The 19958-nt window shown below is 32.3% G+C and overlaps 1 protein-coding gene across 13 annotated transcripts in view; it reads right to left on the bottom strand.

Annotated features, from left to right (window-relative positions):
* The window catches only part of LOC110996449 (sorbin and SH3 domain-containing protein 1), a 114374-nt gene that overhangs the window by 28926 nt on the left and 65490 nt on the right, over positions 1-19958 (bottom strand). For 11 of the 13 annotated variants that reach the window (XM_045633105.1, XM_045633108.1, XM_045633123.1 and 8 more), the window contains 3 exons: positions 18034-18081; positions 2457-2650; positions 163-313 (listed from right to left, as the gene is read on the bottom strand). In XM_045633105.1, the coding sequence (XP_045489061.1) occupies positions 163-313; positions 2457-2650; positions 18034-18081 (393 nt within the window). The remainder of the gene's footprint in view (positions 1-162; positions 314-2456; positions 2651-18033; positions 18082-19958) is intronic. The other 2 variants (XM_045633112.1, XM_045633087.1) reach the window with 1 other exon arrangement.

Genomic DNA, 19958 nt, shown 5'->3' with positions numbered 1-19958 from the left:
TCGCGAGCCCTCTGGCATTGAGAGTGCCCATGGGCGACGGTATCACTTAACATCTGTTCTATAAAAAAAATTCATTACCAAACTGGATTCTCCCATTCCCGAAACATCATCGAAGTCATCTCTATTAAGACGACGCTCTGTTTTTGTGATGTATTTACATACCTCGAGCCTTTTGAAGTAAGGTGACAGTAGGATTCGGTGCTTTAGGCAACTTGTTTCCCAGGGAGTTGAAGCCGGTCACAGGAGCGCTGTGCGACGTTCGAAGACGACTCTCACCCTCAGAACCATTCATGCAACCGTTCGGTTCTTTATTCTGAAAAGTAAAACATTTTTTAACTACCTCTAACTTGTAATATATTTGCTTACCATATGTTTAATATTTGTACAAACAACTATGATCAAAGTGAATTTTAAAAATTAAAGAAGCTACTGTTTTAGTTCTTAAATATTTTTTTGGATGTTTGTTATCTTGTGCCTACATTATAATATACGTAACTTCATATTATATATTAGAACAATATTAGTCTAGAGGCTTGAGCGTGTTAATTGAATCCCTGAAATGGTAGGGTTCGTCGAACCCAGGGGCGTAAAAGGAAAATTTAACTCACTCACACGGAGATGGAAAACATCGTGATGAAAATGGCTTGCATTTGACTCAAAAAGTCGACGTAGTATGTCAGGTAAATTATGACATCTCTTTACCAATTATAAAAAAATATCACGAAATAGATACAGACATCTGAAGAATATTTCAGGTCTTTGTTTAATGAAATTATATTTTTGTTGAAGTACGATCGCGGATCAACCAGTATGTGTAACTATCTATATTTTCTAGCTCCTAATTGTCTATTGAGAAACATTACCATATGTAGACCTTACGTGGAATGGAAATTATACAAACTGGGTGGTTGTGCTGTTGCCTAGACCGCAATACTCCCATCTTGTATAAATTGGATGCCATACAGACTTATTGAATACCTCATCGTATGAATTGATTTGAGTTTCACAATATTGCAGAATATTGGAAATTTGATAGTCTTTATATTCCTTAAAAATACAATAATAACGGAACCGACTCCAACACTAAAAAGTATTAAATAACAATATTTCTATTGAGTGGTCTTAAATTACCAAGACAATTAAATGTATTAAACTATATTTAATGTATTTATGTATATATATATATATATATATAATATAGTTTAATACATTGCAGGTAGAGAGAGAGAAATATGCAGATGTTAGGCTATTTTGGGCTATAAAAGTAAAGTTTATGTATAAAAAAAGTGTATATTCATTATTATAGTACACATTTTGAGAATTCCTTTCTTTGAAATAATACCGTCCAAATGTAGACCCTTGCATTCGCTGCAGTCATGTAATCGAACAATAAACTTATGTCGGCTCGAAAGGTGGACTCAGTGATTTCCACCGCGATTTCCACCGTGACTCCGCCATTTCGTGGCTGATGTTTTCTTTCAATTGCCTCAGAGAAGTCAGTTTATTGGCGTAAACTTTATAATTATATTTTAAAGTCTAGAGTCCACGGATCTCCATTAGGCGCGGTCCTGATATAACTCTGTAGCTTCGTTCACTGTCATGACATGATGATGCTTGCTCGTCGGTTATGGGTACTTTTAACTTGTACCGCCCTGGATTTCGTCCAGGTATTTAAAAAAACACCTACCAAATCCGATTTCACCATCCACGGTTGCTTTGTATATCCTACATGTCAATCGTTTGTCATTCATCGGTTTGACAAGGACAAACCAACTAAGCATTCTGTTTTGTTTATTTTTAATTACGTCCTCTTTTAAGCCGTAACTTAACTATGAAATATTAATAAATGACTCTTAAAATTATGTCAAAACATAACAAATACTCCAGTTTAACATCGTGTTTCTATTAAAAGTTCTTTATAAGCTTGTTTCTTACACAAACAAAGTGGTTAAAATGAAGGAAATTGAATTTGAAAAGTTGCGAGAGGTCATTGCGAATATCTTTGCTATGATATCACAAACGAGAAGTTCAAAGAAAACTCATAAACTTCGCAGGAACTAGGAAATAAGACCATTAATAGACTATACTTTTAACTGTCAAGTTGTTTGCTGTATATTTTGTGGAAGAACTTCATCCACTAACTATAGTTTGTCGTATGCACAAGTATTAGCTCAGGTAAGATTTTCTTAAGTAACCTTACATTTTAAGCGTTCTCATAAAGTGTTCTCATAAAATTAATAAAAGTTTCATCATCGTTATTATAATGAAAAAAAACCATTACTCAACGATACGAAGTTTAGAATTTCTATATAAAAACATACATAATCTTACTTAAACTTTTGTGGCCTGCACTTTGCATTACGCAAAACTTACTGATAGTTAGTGTATGTACTTATTGACTTTTAGTTAGTTATAGTAATACAGTGTTGTTTTTTTTAGTGTAAACAAATACAAACTTCAAATTTTCTGCGGGCTGGTGGTGACTCCTCGAAGTGTACTGGGCGGAAAGTTTTGTGCGGTGTTTGGGGCGATGCTGTGGCGCTGTTTGGGGTCCAGACAGGCGGTGGGGGCGGTGGGGGCGGTACGGGCGGCGTGGCAGCGCTGGACCCGCTGTCGCCCACCGGTGGCTGCGCCCCGGGCGTCCAAATCGCTGCAAATGTCAAAGTTATCAGTTACGTCACCGTTTGCCGTTTAATTTAAATTATTATAGACTGAGAAATATAGAAAACAATTCCTAATATTTATAAGAATGCAAAAGCATTTGGATATTTTTTATAATCACTTATAAAAACCATTTTTTGAAACAATTGAATTGATGATGAGCTGTTCATTGCTGTTGTTCAACTTAGTTGGTAATTCGTAATGTTATAGAACGCAATTTGTAATTATGATAAGCAAAAAAGTTGGCGCGGCCGCAGAGGCAGTGGAAAATAATAAATCTTTCCTCCAACTTTGATTTTGTTCCCTGTGGAGTAGACTCATGTGGTTCAAATGACCAGGCCCTAATTAAATATTTAAGTTTGCGCATGGTAGATAGTTTTGGTGCCCCTAGAGTTGATGCTTTTCTCACTCAACGAATAAGTATCGCAATACTACGAGGAAATACTATTAGCAAAAAAGGTACACCTGCAGGGATCAAACTATAATTATATATGAAATAATATATATATATATATATATATATATATATATATATATATAATTTTTAAATGTAAATACTGTGTTTTTAATTGTTTGGGCCGTATAGGTGAGTGAAATGCATGACTTTATAAAACTACGGGTCAAAGGTTCGGTTAATATTCGGCAACCTGCCTTTATTTCTCTTAATTATTATGTTAAACACGACTAATAATTATTATACTAAGTATAAAAAAAACAAAAACCAATGCAAAAAGTGGATATAAAATCGAGCAATAAAACTAAATTCGACGCCCTTGGTGACCATCATAAAACCAAGATAGAGACAATTTCACTGTTGATAAGTATCTGCCCTTCAGTTGACCTGTCTTTAACGTTTATAAATCAAACTGGTAACATAAATATGCAGATTCTTTAAGTGCTTTGACGAAAAAGATTTCACTCTAAATTATATTATTTATTTATTATGTTGCATAAGTCGCTCTGATGCAAATCTCGTTAAGTTTGTTCTTTAGGAATCCAGAATAAGGATATCTGTGCGAACCACAGGTTTACAAAGTCACTGCCACTGACTATAAAAGTTTTTAACGGCACCAAGAAACACAATGTATGTAATTTCATTACAACGTAAACATTAACGTTTTGATAAATGGTGCCGTTTAGATGTGTGGAAAGTCATACTTGTTTTATAGCCTGAGCAAATTACTGTGAGAAATTTTAAGGTTGCGGCATACAATTTAGATGTTTAGTAGTAATTTTTTGACGTTTTACTTTACTTATATGACAATTGATATTTTTTAAGTTAGCTGCCTCAACAAAACTAGTACTAAGTTTATTTATTTTTAAAACTGAAATCATAGAGTATACATAAATATTTATTTATCAATTAGGTTGGCAAATAAAAAAAAGCCTTACATATTTTTTGTATACTCTACAGAGCAAATTTTAAGGTTCTTGTGTTAGCTACGCCGTAGCAATTCTATGAATAATTCGTAGGTAATTTATTAGATCATACCATGTTGAGATGTTATCTAGGCATCCTGTCAATATAACCTTGTTAACATAGGCTTTTTAATTGCGCTTATCCACATACATCGTAACGGAATGATATTAACTATGTTTAGATAAATTTTCAAGGCTATGATATAAATTTATGCACTTATTTAGATAATTTTATAGATTGGGATGTTACTACTAAGTAGTTGGTGCGTAAAGTTCGATGTCTGGAGGAACAATATTTAGGGTTGATTTAGACTTATCTGCTTGCATTAAATTTGTTGCATTAAACATATTAATGAACGCTGTTATGTTAGTCCACTGACGTTTTGATGCTTATGGTCAGAAATTGTTTGAAAACAAAACAAATTCAAAACTAAAAAATATGCTCTGTGCAGAGTGGATAAGTATTGGTAAAATATGTATTATTGAATTGAGCAACGTTTGCAAGGTAACATGGTGAATAAACTGTAGCGATTCCCCGTACAGCAATAAACGTAATAATGCTTAACTTGAATATATTGAACAGCTCCAAACAAAATACGAGCAAATAAAGCCGACGTACGTAGGCTTTGTAGAGTACATTTTCCGTTCTACAAATATGTGCGGCTTAGATCTTAGCAATAAAGTTGGGATTGCTTAATAATTAAATTTACATAAAATCATAGCTTCAGAAAATTCTTGCTTTTATTTGGAATTTTTCTATTGTCGTTTTAGATACTACATGTCTATTTTCAACAGTACATTCTTCAGACACTTATCTCGGCGTGGTGATCAGTCCATAGAACGCCTTGTCGTCCAGGGAAAGGTGGAAGGCACTAGACCGCGCGGCAGGTCACCTAAACGTTGGACTGATCAGATTAAGTATGCCGTAGGAGAATCAGTGCAGCAGGATTACCTCCAATAGGCAACGATGGCGGAACGTCGTGAAGCGCATCACATCTGCGCCTTCTATTACCACATAGCGATCACGACCGCTCTGTCAAAAGCGTACCGAATAAGAAGAAGAAACTAAAATTTAGCTTTTAAATAAGATTTGGTAGTAGAATGTACCAAATATGTTATAATTTCGTAGGCTAGATATATAAGGTTATTATCCACATCTCGCACTATCTTTAACGAAGTTAATAATCTTTTACCTTTTAATTATAACACATACGCTTTACATAGCATATAGCAAAAACTAATCTCCTAATAAATCGGCGTTATGTGTATGTTTGCTTTTAGTTGGGTTCAAATTGGGTTAGTGGGTGTGCCTTGTCGGATCAGGGAATTGTGACATATAATGTTTACAATCACTTATAATGTGAATTCGGCTTATTAGATTTCGTAGTCCGATATTGCTATTAAATAAAATTAGTTGCTTTGTAAATATGATTTTTATATCAGTACAGGTTTTACGATTCTTTGTAAAAATAATACCTTACTTAAATAGTTTTTTTTTTATTTTGAAATAACATTTATTTTAATGACCATAACATTACTATTGCGATTAAAAAGAGTGGCGGAGAGTTTATTGCCGGATCTTCTCTTCCGTTCTACGCCCTTGATTTGAGAACTGGCAGTAAATGTAAAATTAGAAGCATTTAAAGAAATGAAATTTCTGTTTTTGACGTTCATAAATGTACATTATGTTACCAACATGAATAAATAATTTTGAATTTGAATTTGAGTTATCTATACTGATGACATATACAATAACAAAACAGAGTTAAAGAGTATTTATTGCATGCTTCAAAAATATACATCGGTTTTATTATAAAAATATCTCTAGTGCAATAACAGTTATCAGATTAAAATTGCGATCTGAATTATAGGCACGGACGCGAGCTTAATACACGTTTATTCCAGATCACATGCCCTCGCAGGAAATTAATTCGAATTGAGATAATTGGTTATTTATCTAAAACACGGAGCCGGCATCAAAGGAACGTAAATAAATTAAAACTTTCCGAAAGCGAATTCAATTAAGGTAAATCTGAGAAAAATTCCAGCGCACGTGATTGTGAGTTTTGAGTGCCGAGTGTATTGTGTGAGTATTCTGGATTCAAAAATCGAACGTTTTGTTATATGCTGCTTTTTTTTTTTTTTTATAGAACAGGGGGCAAACGGGCAGGAGGCTCACCTGATGTTAAGTGATACCGCCGCCCATGGACACCCTCAATGCCAGAGGGCTCGCGAGTGCGTTGCCGGCCTTTTAAGAATTGATAATTTAATAATTTACTCTTAAAACATGTTAAATACATCATTCTAGAAATAATATAATGAAAAATTATCGAATTTTAATACTTTCTTATGTGACTGTACATAAAACGTACATCGGAATTTGATTGATACGAAGCTTTTTTACCAATAATTAATATGTACATAACATACTTCCATGAAACATATCAAAAGGATCAGCAAAGTAACATGTCAATTTATAAAAAGAATCACGTACGTGGGGCACAAGTTGTCTCCATCTCCAGGGATCGTCTATACTCGTACATTAAGCATTCTTATCACAAGCGCCGGTCGCACGCGCTGGCCGCCTCACTAACTTACAGTTACTAATTTGATTATATAACTTCAACTGCGGTTCACCAATAATTCAATAATGCAGCTAAAATGTACTATGAACTTCGTATTTAAAATCGATATTCAAACCTATATTGTCTCGCTTTTATGTTTTATAGGTCCAACTGACTTGAGTGACCCAGAACTGTCTAAAGTGCAACCAGGGCGGAATTATTCATGGCGAAGAAACGAGAGGTCCCAATCATGGTTACGTTAGTATTAATGAATTCTCCCTTGGGTAGAATGCCTAGCGAACCCCGAGGCCCGTTAAGGGCGTGTGATGGGCTGAGGTGTTTTTAGTGGGTGAGGTCTCGCTACCCCTCTGAATAGCAGAGGGATTTGAGTGTAGATCCAACCCCACAGTCCCCGAATCAAGTTCGACATTCTTGATGCGGGCCTGCATTAGTGCATATCTACCTCCTTAAAAAAAGTATTAATGAATTCTACTACGATATTGGAAGACAATAATATAGAATTAACTTGTTTTAAGCTTCTGCCTTGTAGATAGCGCTGTTTAGCTTCAATGTAATCTTTGCACAGTTGTGAAGAGAAATGGAATAATTTCAATTACACGGCATAACTTTAGCGAAACGTTTTGTTACAGACGAGAGCAGTAAAAAAGATATTAAATTAATTTAAGAGACGTTAATAGGATCATTATTCAAGAAAAGAAATCCGACAAAAACTCTGTGAATAGAGTAATGGCTCATTTAGCATCGATTCTCTGCTCTTTTTGTGATTTCGATTTATTCATTCAAGTGCTCTGTTTAAGCCGTGTTGGAATAGCAAAGCTATTAGTGAGTTTTCAACTACAAGTTGGCGACAAGATTTGCGAAAAGAAAAACTAGATTTTTTTCATTAAATGATGCGATTTTAAACTTTTAAAGAGTTACTGTAGTGGTGTCAAACGCTTTTAATTGTCGCCAGTTTACAATAATTTTATTATATTTTCGTAAAACCTATGTATATTTTCACGTCTATTTAAAATGTAAAACTTATAAACCTTGTAAAACAATTGCAAAACTAACTTTGGCAATAATAACTGTTTAGTTAGAGAACTATTATGAAGAGTTTGGAGGGTAGAATCAATAATTAAATCGTAAAAAACCACACCAAAATTGAACGTTACAACGAGGATACGAAAATTCATATGGAAATGGGCAGGTAATATAATAAGAGGAACAAAAGGATCATGTATTGGTAGCCAAGAAATAAGGGAAGAAAACGAGGTAGACGGGACATCAGAGTGGAAAGGAATGGAGGAGGCCTTTGTCATAGTTGGGCAAACAGATGGGTTGTCGGTGTCACTGCCTCACTACAGACACTAGTTTAAGATTAAAATTATTAATAAAAAAGTCTGAATAAAGGCTTTTATTATTATTATTATTATTTCTATTATTATTATTTTATAAAGAGTTTAACAGTACAAAATATCATATTTTTATATACTATTATAGTATACTTGTAAGATTGTAATAATTGAAAAGGCGAAAGGAACCTGAATCGCCGTACTAATATGGTTCTTGCAATAATTATCATATTTTATATCAATAAAAGTACTTACTATTTTTACATACAAATCAGAGCATACGCTGCTTAACATTGGCAATGAAACATGTATTTTATCGCGTGATAAAATAATTTGATGGCTGATAATACTAAGTAATGATAAGACTATGTAGTGTTATTATACATTCCAGTATTTGGCTATTAATAAAATTGCTAATTATATTGTTACTTTTTTTTTATAGAACAGGGGGAAAACGGGCAGGAGGCTTACCTGATGTTAAGTGATACTGCTGCCCATGGACACTCTCGATGCCAGAGGGCTCGCGAATGCGTTTTAAGAATTTGTACGCTCTTTTCTTGAAGGACCCTAGAAGAAGTCGAATTGGTTCGGAAATACTTCAGTGGGCAGCTGGTTTCACGAAGTGGTGGTGCGCGGCAAAAACTGCCTTGAAAAACGCGTAGTTGTGGAACGGCGGACGTCGCGGTGATACGGGTGGAATTATATAACTAAGAAATTAAATTATATAACAAATATAAATATTTAAACTTTACTAGGTTCCAAAAATCAAAATCAGAATAATGATAAAAATAATAATGTAGAAATATTGCTCAAATCGTAAACATATCAAACATATAGATCATAATTCAAGTAAGTGTCAATACATTCTATTGAAACTGAGGTGAAACCTTCAGTGACGTAATGTTAAAGATTTGTCGTTGGCTATTTCCGAAGGGCTTTTAGACACAAACAAACTATATTTTATTTTAGTGACTCAAATAGCCCTGTTTCCTGCGTCTGCGGTTATATTACGCAAGTTGTCATCGTGCCAATCGCTCAGGTGTGCTAACATTTACGAATCCTATTTGTTAACACCTCATATTATGATTCATTTTTCTTTTTTTAAATTAAAAAGTGTATCCAGTCATCACTGGAACAACACATTAAATACTGACAACATTAATGTAATAACATTGTTGTAATGAGTAAGTAAGAAGTATTTATTCGTCTTTTTCCAGAGACGATTTTATTTTTATAATGTTCTGTGCATTAACCACATAACCTGTTAAAAAATATCTACATAGCTTCACATTATACAAAAAAACTTAATAGTTTAATACAATGGTTAGGTTAGTCAGATTCATACTTTATCTAATGTATTATAAATCTGTTGTTAGATAATTTTCCCGTGAAATGTTGTCAAGTATTCAGATACACATATTGTCATCTAAATGTGACAGAAATGAAACGAAAAATCGTTATAAACATACAAATGACTCAGACAAACAAGTCAAGCTTAAACATTTGTTTTTTATTTAAATCAAGTCGATTAATATTTGGTATTACACACAATAAAAGTATACTGTGATGTGACTCTTAATATGGGTCATGTATTAACGGATTGCATCGAAGTTTAACATTCGGAATACAAGCCGCAAAGCCTTCAAACAAGGCTTTGACGCACTGTAGTTGATTACAATGCACTATTAATTCACAACCCATTTCAATTTTCAAATGATGGATTATAGCAAATATAATAAATCTTATATTAATATACGGTTTGGTCAAATTATGAGTCTTTAATTCTTTCTCTTCGTGAGGTTAATAGCTAGGTCCTAAATTAAACTTAGACTGCTATTCTTAGACGCAGACAAGTAGGCGTACGATTTTGGCAAATTTAATAGAAATATGAAAAAAACTAGTGCTGCTATAACGTTTTTAAGTCTGGTCCGTAGATTTCTGTATACGTTTCATGATCATTTGTCAATCAATGCTGACTTTTTGGGTCTTTGGGTTTTCTTACGATGTTTTCTTTCACCGTTTGAGCAAATTTTTAATGCGCACATAGACAGAAAGTCTGTGCACAGCCGGTATTGGAACCTACGATTTCAGGGATGTCTAAGCCAACAGTCATGACCTACGTATTCTAATTTTGACCTTCATGACAAGATGAAATTAAATCCTTTAAATATTGAGTAATGTCAAAGATTTGTCTATGCCCAACCATAGATCTTTACTGTACGGTCTTGAATTATCTCAATTAACCAACAGATGACACACATCAGTGTCACACATAGTAGCTTCTATTTCTGTCTTCACTCTCTTAATGACTTTGAGTTTCCCACACGTCAAATTTGGCTGAGCATTGCGTAACGATCTCTATTTATAATTTACTTTTATGCGACTTAGTAGACGACCAGTAGATTATTGTATAGAACAATAAAAATTATATAATATTATCATACCATAAATATATTATGAACACAAAGTAAACAACTGTAGTAACTGCGTCTTACATTATATGTATAACTCATCACTGTATGTATACCTATAGGATGAACATACATATTTATTTCTAGTACACGCGAAATAAACAATATCCTAAAATGTTTCAGTAGGTACTAGGGCGTCGTTATAAAAAAGTAATAGATATTCCACTTCATCATACATTGTCCTCTTTGTGAAGTACAACACAGATGCATTCATCTATACAGCTCATAGGCCGTTCACTGAGAATACTTGAACGCTCACATAATGTCCAATATTGAAAACAATTCACCATTATGTACGACCAGTCCACTATCAACTAAGACATTGTAATCATTAAACGAGCGAAAAAAGAAGGCATGAATGAAAAGGAGAAACAAATGAATAGAATAGGGCTCTGCTTAAATAATCATACTTTGATGTTATACAAGCATCTAAATAATTATAAAAATGGACGTTAATTAAAAATTAACTCAATTTCAATTAACTTAATCTTCCAGAGTACTGAACTATTTTATTGGTCTATAGCTTCTTGAATTTCTAATACATCATAACGTATACTATAATACGTTCTCCATAGAGTTATAAACAATCGTATGACTCATCCCTCATATACCACAGACATATAATATATAGCTTAGAAAGCACGATATAATAATAGTGGTTTTCATGTGACTTTTAAGAATACTGTGCATATTTATATAATTATTTAAGGTTAGAATAACTTTATTTCTCATAAGAATTATGTACAAAAAAATATATAATATCTAGTCTAGTCTAAAAAAAAAATGTGAGCCGTCACGGGACGCCTGGTAGATGTGAAACATCGACATTATTTTGTAAAAGTAATATGCAGAAAAGAACAGACTGTGATAGGAACCAGGTAAATATGTCATAATGATAAAATAAAATATTACGATTTTTATTCCAGATAACGATGACTATTTGTTGAATAAACATTATTTTCATTAAATATTTTTTATGTGAAATTTACTACTGCATTTAGAATTAATATCATATGGCGTGGCGACGCGTCGCCACGGCTTGCGTCGCCACGCCAGAAATCGGTTTTACGTGCGGCTATAGATGTTTCACATCAAAATATATAATTATTTAGACTAGACGTAGATGATCGATTATAGACGCTAGGAGTAAAACCATAAATAAAAGCTAGTACAATATAAACGACGATCAATATAGACGAGTGTATCAGCGAGTTATCGCACAGTGATATTCGAAATTCGAATTATTTGGTATTCAGAGCGTAGCAGTCAAAGCCTTGTACACAATGCAGTAACATTGACCGAATGGCAGGTGAAATGCATGAGCATGCACGTGGGCTTCAAATATTGCTCATCGCTATGCCTTTACTGTATTGTTACTTGACTGACTTTGTTTCAGTTATATTAGTTTGAGCTTGATTGAAATCAGATATATCTCTACATGTCACTTTATTGAGGTACCAGATAACAGTATTAATCAATAAATATGCCAATCTTCTGTTGTAAATTCAAGTGTTAGGTGCGGTGTTCACAATATATGTATTAAAAAATCATGTAATAATAAATTAAGTCTACATAATTGCTCGAAATTCTAGTACACTATTTGAAAATATACCTTTTTAATTTTCATTAATACAAAACTATAATATATTGTCTTGAAGGCTCTCCTAAAGTGTAAACTATTTGCTACTAAATATATATATATATATATATTTGGGAACCTAGTTTTTAAAACAACAATATAGGAACAGTATAATTATTTATACTGAAATTTCATACATGTTTGAACGTTTAGTAGCGAAGAAGCTTTAGATGGTATCAAAGATTAAAGTAACATCTATGGAGATACATTACGTACCACTGTAGAGTAGGCGTAAGTTAAAATTAATATATATCCGAAATTTAATCTTTACAGGCTTAGGTTTACGAATAAGTAATCTATTTTGTATTATTGGCATTACTCGATTAGTACATACTGATAGGTAGATCTTTTCCGTTATAATTAGATGCTTCCAACTATTTTTCAATGAAGTAGGAAAATGTTAACGTGGTGTGAAACGTAGAAGATATTTATAGCGACCGCGTCGTCTTGGTGCAAAACGTTATAAAACAAAGTAAGGTCGCAGGGCATCTGGTGGCGAACGAACATGTGGTATTTTTATCTCGGCCATTCACAGAACTGATATCGCATACAATTTCACTTTTAACAAAACACTGCGTAGAATTTACAAACCGTGAATAACATTGGAACATTCTAGTCTTTCTGTGTTTGACGTGACCGGGCTATACAAAGGAATAGATGCTCAAAATGGTTTTGAAATCTCGTATAATTAATTCTAGTGAACGGGGTAAAAAATAAAAATGACAAAATTCATACTTTTTGCCAAAGTTATAGTTATATTAAAAAAAATTGAAATATGTTCATGTTATAAAGTTTAAAGTCATTGTTACATTTATAGCAACAGCTCAAATATTAAGTTTGTACGCGAGGTAATTTTTATTCACATCTCGTTGTAAAGTTTCATTGAGTTTCGTTCAAGCATCTTTTTGCTTCGAATAATATTTTCTTGTAAATCCGAACATCGTAATGGGAAAAGTTGTAACAAGTATTCACTACGTATTATAGGCCATTAATTTCTGACGTCTGTGGTACGAGAGAAGCACCAAAAAGAAATATATGATGAACTTGTGTGAACTTTTTTGGGTTTTTATTTGGTAATAAATTTAAGCACTTTATCTGTTTGACTTCTTTGATTGGCGTGTCTATGTCTACCAATGCTAGTTTCTCTCTATTCCACATACATGAGTACTAAATCTACGGTATTACATTGCAAACGATTATATCTAAAATACATGACAATTCAGGTATTTATGTTGCCAAAATATTTAAATATTACCTATGTTAAAAGAAAAATTCATTTGCTTCTGTCAGAGTTACACACGAGCACAGGTTGATAATCTTATGCTTACCCAATTGGCTAACGCTCAAGACACGTAAAAGACAAGACAATTTTGATATTATTACAGAACATACAAGTCTGCCGTAGGAAGCATGTAGTCTTAGAAGGGAAGAGAGAAAGTATGGGCCTTTTTCTACATCTAGAGTACTGTTTTTTCATTCATATGCGAGGTACTATGTATATAAGTAAGCGATTGCTCAATCGTATTAAATATATATACCTTGTATAAACTTTGAAACAACGAAAAAAACTAATTATGAAATTTTCAATGCAAACACAATTGGCGTCTATATATTATATTTAAGTAAGGGTAATAATATCTAGTAATATTTAAAAAATCTAAGTATGATGCTATATTTCTGTAAAAAAGTTTTGGAAATTTCCGTTTTACTTTGAATTTTATAAACACAATTTAATTATTCATTCTTAATCAATTTAATAAAATTTTATGGCAGCCATCAAAACAATATTAAGATTAAAATCTATTTATTGCCAAAGTTTTAAGAGTTCATTACGTGGCCACAAACCTTCATTAAACGGGAAAGCTATAAAAGAAATTGTTTTACGAATTAAAGTGTTATCAAGACTGTCTTTGTTCGAAGCAATTTTTGCCGTGAATGGCGGGCGTATGACTGTAAAATCTCGAAAGAGGTCTAAAGTAGGATGCCAACTTACAAGGGATGTCGACATGTGGAGCACAATATGCGTCGTCGATAATCACGAAAAACTAGAACAGTGTTGACGAACTGCTAACAACGGGGTGTACTTCTTATGTACACATATTGAAGGGAGCAATTTCCTTGTTATAGCGTCAATTGAATAATTAAAAGACCTGAATGAAGATTGTTCTCTCTTGATAAATATAATCTATGATGATATATAATCATTAAGAATTTGAATTAAGAACACAAAAGGTAAACGACTGTCCCCAGCTGTTTATGTAATCCAGACATTATTTAGTTAAGATATAGTCATATAGCATAGTCTAACCTTCAACGGAGGTAATACATTATGTTTCATTCATTGATTTTAAGGTAAGATGGCACCTATCTATGTATGTTATACACAGAAAGTATGCCTGAATTCTTCCTATTTAAATGATATGTAAAACAATAAAACACAATACTTTCATGAGTATATAAAGGATGGAGTAGAGGGAAATATATAGTAGTTTAATTTACAATTTGTTTTGCTAAGCACTTGCAAATAAAAGGCGTTTTCCATTACGACCCTTTGTTTGGACACAGAAGGGAGATAAAATATTTTGACTGAAGCATCATTGAACTGAATAAATAGCATATTTATGACTAAAGTACAGTTTAATTGAATAAGTATGAAAATTTGCGCCGCATTAATACTAAATCGATATTGCAAGTTCTTAAGAATTAATATGTCGAATAAACGAATGTTTATACATATATAGATTTTACTTTTAGAAGCCCTGACAGTCCTCCAAAGCAGAGCATGCGTTCCAACTCCGGCTGAATATATGTCTATGTCTATTTCATACACTCATCATTGCTCGTACAGAGAAGGAAAATAGCATATATTATTCCCAAAAAGATGATGAAGAACCGATCTTGATTAATGAAACATACGCACGTATCTGCCTTATTGGAGAACTTTATACTTTAGTTACATATCTAACTGTCTAAGGATGACTGATAGGTCTTCTCTCGGTCAATATTTTATGGCAATTATAATCAATCATTATTTAATGGGTAATAGATTTGAGAATTTTATTATGAAAACTTCTTAAATAAACTTTGTATAGACATCAGTGTCACATGTGATAATAGACCTTGTAAACGAAGGACAATGTCACGTAGTTAACGCTATAAACTCGTTCTTTATGCGCATTTACGTAAAGGAAGACATTCAAATTTATTTATTAGACTGTAAAATGTTAAACAAATAAAAAAAACTTTAAGGCTTTGTAGCGATAACATCTGCGTATTTTGACAATAAAACCTTTGTGATACTTCGCGCTATAACTTACGAAATACGAATGACAATTTTGAATTATGAAATTTAAAAATGAAAAAAAAAATACTTTGGATTTTACCGATGGATGTTGTGAGATCAATAAAACCAAATAATTATGTGGCATGTTCTGTGTGTGTATTTGTATCGAACCAAATAAAAAAAATAAGGAAAGCTAAAGTTTCTAATGGACCTCGCAAAAGCCGGTGTTTAACATTAATAACCCTACAGATTACACCCGATATCTCCCATTACAAGACTAAGGAGGTCTTTAGCCTACTTTAGTCTGCCTTGTAGATTATAGTCTTAATAAATAATGACGATAAAATGATACATGTAATGTGGTTTTACCGGCCTTGGCATATTTATAACAGCTGATATTATATTTATCATTAAGAATGAGCCACGTTATGAGTCATTAATTTTTGAAAATAGAAAACTCAAAACCAATTTTAGCGATTGAATTCAAAATTCGAATAATTTTCATATTTTACAGTAACACCATAGATAAATCTATCGGCTTTACAAATGTCATTGAAAAGGTGCAAAAAAACCTTGTACCACAGATTAATAAAGAATACATATCCTAGCAATATGCGGATGCTGTAGTGCATGTTTAGCTGCCTTATCTGTAATGACATAATATTTACTTACGTCGCGTCGAGAAAGGCCACCCGCAGGCAATCCCGAGCCGACGCGTTTATACGCTAAAATGTTTACCTTCATAACGGTTAGGATAGTATACTCCAGATTATTAAAAGAGACACGATGTTATAATGAGGTCATATGTCTTAAGTTTCAAAGAACACAACTCTTTGTTTGAAGTAGAGTGAAAGGAAATCTTCGCATTTAAATTACTTGTTATTTTTCGCTCTTAAGGAAACTGCCTTAAAGATAGATTTGCTTAGTGACATAATACTGAATACCGATGCGATGACGTTTATCGAATTTTTATCGATTAGGCCAAGGAGGGTCAAGAAGATATCGTATGACCTCGAAATCCCCATTAAAGATATTTAACCGTATTAAGTCGTACACAACTTATCCATTAACAAAAATCTGCTATTTGAAAAATAAAGTTCTATTGAGAGCCGGTCTTAAACATGCCTTTAAAAAGCGTTAGGGTGTAAAATAACTTTATCAAAAAAATCAAATGTTCGTCGAATTGACCATGACGTATATTGTTTGAAAATAAATATTTAATAATTATTATTTTCTTTTTTATTTAATTTATATTATATCTTTTTATGTTTATTCCTAATATTGTCATTAAATATAATATATTTAAAAATGATAATTGAAATTGTGTTTACAAGCATGGCACGTGATGCGGACTTGTACGACGCTATCTTAAGCTAGCGTTTTGGCGGGTTCTTGAAGTTATGAATTAAATTTATTTGGAATTTTTAATACTTAACAATTAAAAATAATGATTTGTTTCAAATGAAATAATCATTAAGAATAAATGATTCAACAACAAGACTATTCAGGCTGTACTTAGTGTTGACTTTGAGAAATTTATTGTATAACTTATGTATATAAATATGTAGGATTTAATAATTAGCATAAATATTACAAAATTTTTCGTCCGTAACGTTAATGTTCCTAGATGAAACTGGTAGTAAATGTAAATTTATAATTTATTCATTTTTTTTTGATGTTCTTAAATGTACTTCTTTGTACCTATATGAATAAAGATATTTTGATTTTAATTTTTAGAGCAATGCCTCGAAACAAAATTCAAATATTAGAGTACGATCTGTCTACCTTCAAGGTATCTTATCGGTACGTAGCAATTTTTTTATTGATAAGGTGCTTTTTATGTCTGTTATACAAATATAACCTTTGAAGTTCGAAGGGAAAGTTAAACTGGTAAGAATAGATCGTTAAACTACCAACAAAACGTAAAAAAACGTAATGTTCTCTTTATGGGCGGCCATTTTATGTCACAGTAAAGGTTTTCAGTATAATAATCAATAAACAGTGTTGTCCCCATAATTTTAGCGTTTTAATTTCGGCTTCAAATCATAAGGCATAGCAGATAATAACGAAACTGTGATCAGTGAAACATAAACGAGTTTTATGTAACCCAAAAGATCTGTAATACAATTTCTCGCTGTAATGATTCATGCAACATTATAAACCAATTAGTATTAATTAGTATCACACAGTAAACCCACACGGAAACAAAACGTAAAATTAACACTCACATTAGTTCGACGCAAAGAAAATGTATTCACTTAATTTTCACGATTTCCTATCGCCAACATGGGCGCGGTACAAGGTTATCATACCATTATTATGTTAATGCTTCTACAAATGTATAAAGCCTTTTCATTCGTATTGAACATTCATATACCGGTCATATTTAAATATATATATGGAAGGGAAAATTGAATATCGTCCCAAATCCCGCAAATAAAACAAACATTTTGTGTAACTAATTGTTATATAGATTATCAAAACATTTTTTTAAGATATATATTTTTTAAGTAAACTTATGTTAAATAATCTAATTAAACCAAGCGCAAAGGACGAGGACAAAAATTAATAGTGAGCAAAATATTGTTCAGTATATGAATATTCGCGTCGGAGGTACAATACTTTGGCAAACATTTGATACCTGGGGAGGTAGAGCGCGCTTTGAACGTCGGCGCAATCATGACGGTCTCTGAAAATTGTAATCAAATCCATGAGTCTCATATGCGGAATACAATTACATATAGCGTACTCTTTTTATTGAGTTTATCGCAATAGTTACAGCTTTATGCCAGTTTAAAAATCGAACTCTTTAAGTGATCGACAAGCATTTTTTGTACTTAAATTAGGTTTAAATGGTTTAAATGCTTTGCTTTTCGAACATAGTGAAAACAATATTTAAACCAACAATGCCATAATCCGTTTTCGATTTTGTTTAAACCAATCGATCTGTATTTTAACGATGTTAAACTTTTTCTAACGTCATTATTTTTTAAGTACATGACAGTTTACATTGTCTGTTAAGGTGAAGGTGAATTTTGTGGGTCAGTCGGCACTTCGAGAACGGTGTTAGGTAAATATTGAATTAACGCGCACGGAATAATTGGAGAGAAAGCCTAGTGCGGCTAGAATAATCAAATAGTATTTGCATAGTACTATTTGGTTCGACATGTTTCACCACATTTTACCCTGCTTTATAATAGATTAGCTATACAATATGTAACCAAAACGAATAAGTAATGCTATGCAACAGGGGATTACAGATGGTTTAAATTAATAGCTCGTACCGAGTTCTGGGAATTAATGTAGGGGTCATTTACCCTTCTCAGGTCAGATAACTATCAATGACCCATCAGCTGTCCGTTTACATACATATATAGATTATTATTTATAATACATGTTGTGATGCGATTTTGTTTTACAATCTAAAAGTATATGTTTTTTTCATAAATTGCCATGTTAACTTCTATTATTTAAATTTAGAACTTAAAAGTTGCTACAAATAGATGATCCGGCGAACTTTGTATCACCTACATATATTTCTGTCGTAATATTTTTTTAAAACAGACCTAATGCTACAGCAATTAAACACAAATTTTTGAAAGCATCTAAATATATGACAACCAAAAATGATTTCTAAAAAGAAAAAAAGACTTATGTATCTCACAATTGAAGCCTTCCCTGAATATCCACAAATATTTTGAGATTCTCCTGTTTTACAAAGAGATAAACAAACAGCGATCTATATAGATAAAATAAAAGACTGTTTAAAAAAACTAAGTGAAACAGTGTAAACATTTATTTCCTTAATAAATTATGGCCCATAAATAAATAACCAATTCCGTACTCCAATTACAAACTTTTAATGCACAATTAATGGAACAGTGCGGCAATAATTCGTCAATCAATAATTTAACATTTGCGTAAAATAGATTACTTATCATTCCGTGAATAAATCTCCATAATCAGGAATTGCCGTGAACGAGACATTCAAGGTTCTTAATTACTAGATAATCATAAATAACAGGTTAATGAATATGAATTTATTTAGATATATTTGTTACACAGAACTATTATTATCACCCTATAAATGTAAAGTCACTTGGCGCGTTAAAAATCATTAAAACGTCCACAGCCGTGGAATGTTTTGATGATTAGAAATTTCACACAAATATTTGTGATAGGATAAAATGATTGTTTTATCCTATCGAACGAAATCTATTAAACGAAATGTTTGGCTATATCATAATTGGTTTAACTATAATAATAGTATTTGGATGTGTTCGTTTGGTCTGAACACGCCTGAACACTGCCAATGTCAAAGATCAAATAGAAAACATGTTTTGACAGCTCTTTAAAGAATTAAGTTTTACCAAGTCTTAATGTATTTAATTATTCTATTTATTTAAAACTAAATAAGCTAGAAAGACCATAATATATTACTTTGATACGAAATACTATTTTTTATATAATTGCAATCGATACACAATATAATTATATTTTGCTACATACACGAAAAGATATACATAAACAAAGACAAGTTTATCCGAGTGAATGCCTATTGTTTGC

Source organism: Pieris rapae, chromosome 2 (assembly GCF_905147795.1).
Source record: "Pieris rapae chromosome 2, ilPieRapa1.1, whole genome shotgun sequence".
In the NCBI taxonomy this organism is placed as follows: domain Eukaryota; kingdom Metazoa; phylum Arthropoda; class Insecta; order Lepidoptera; family Pieridae; genus Pieris; species Pieris rapae.
The sequence above is the reverse complement of the archived record's forward strand: the minus strand, read 5'-3'. Positions and strand labels throughout refer to the sequence as shown.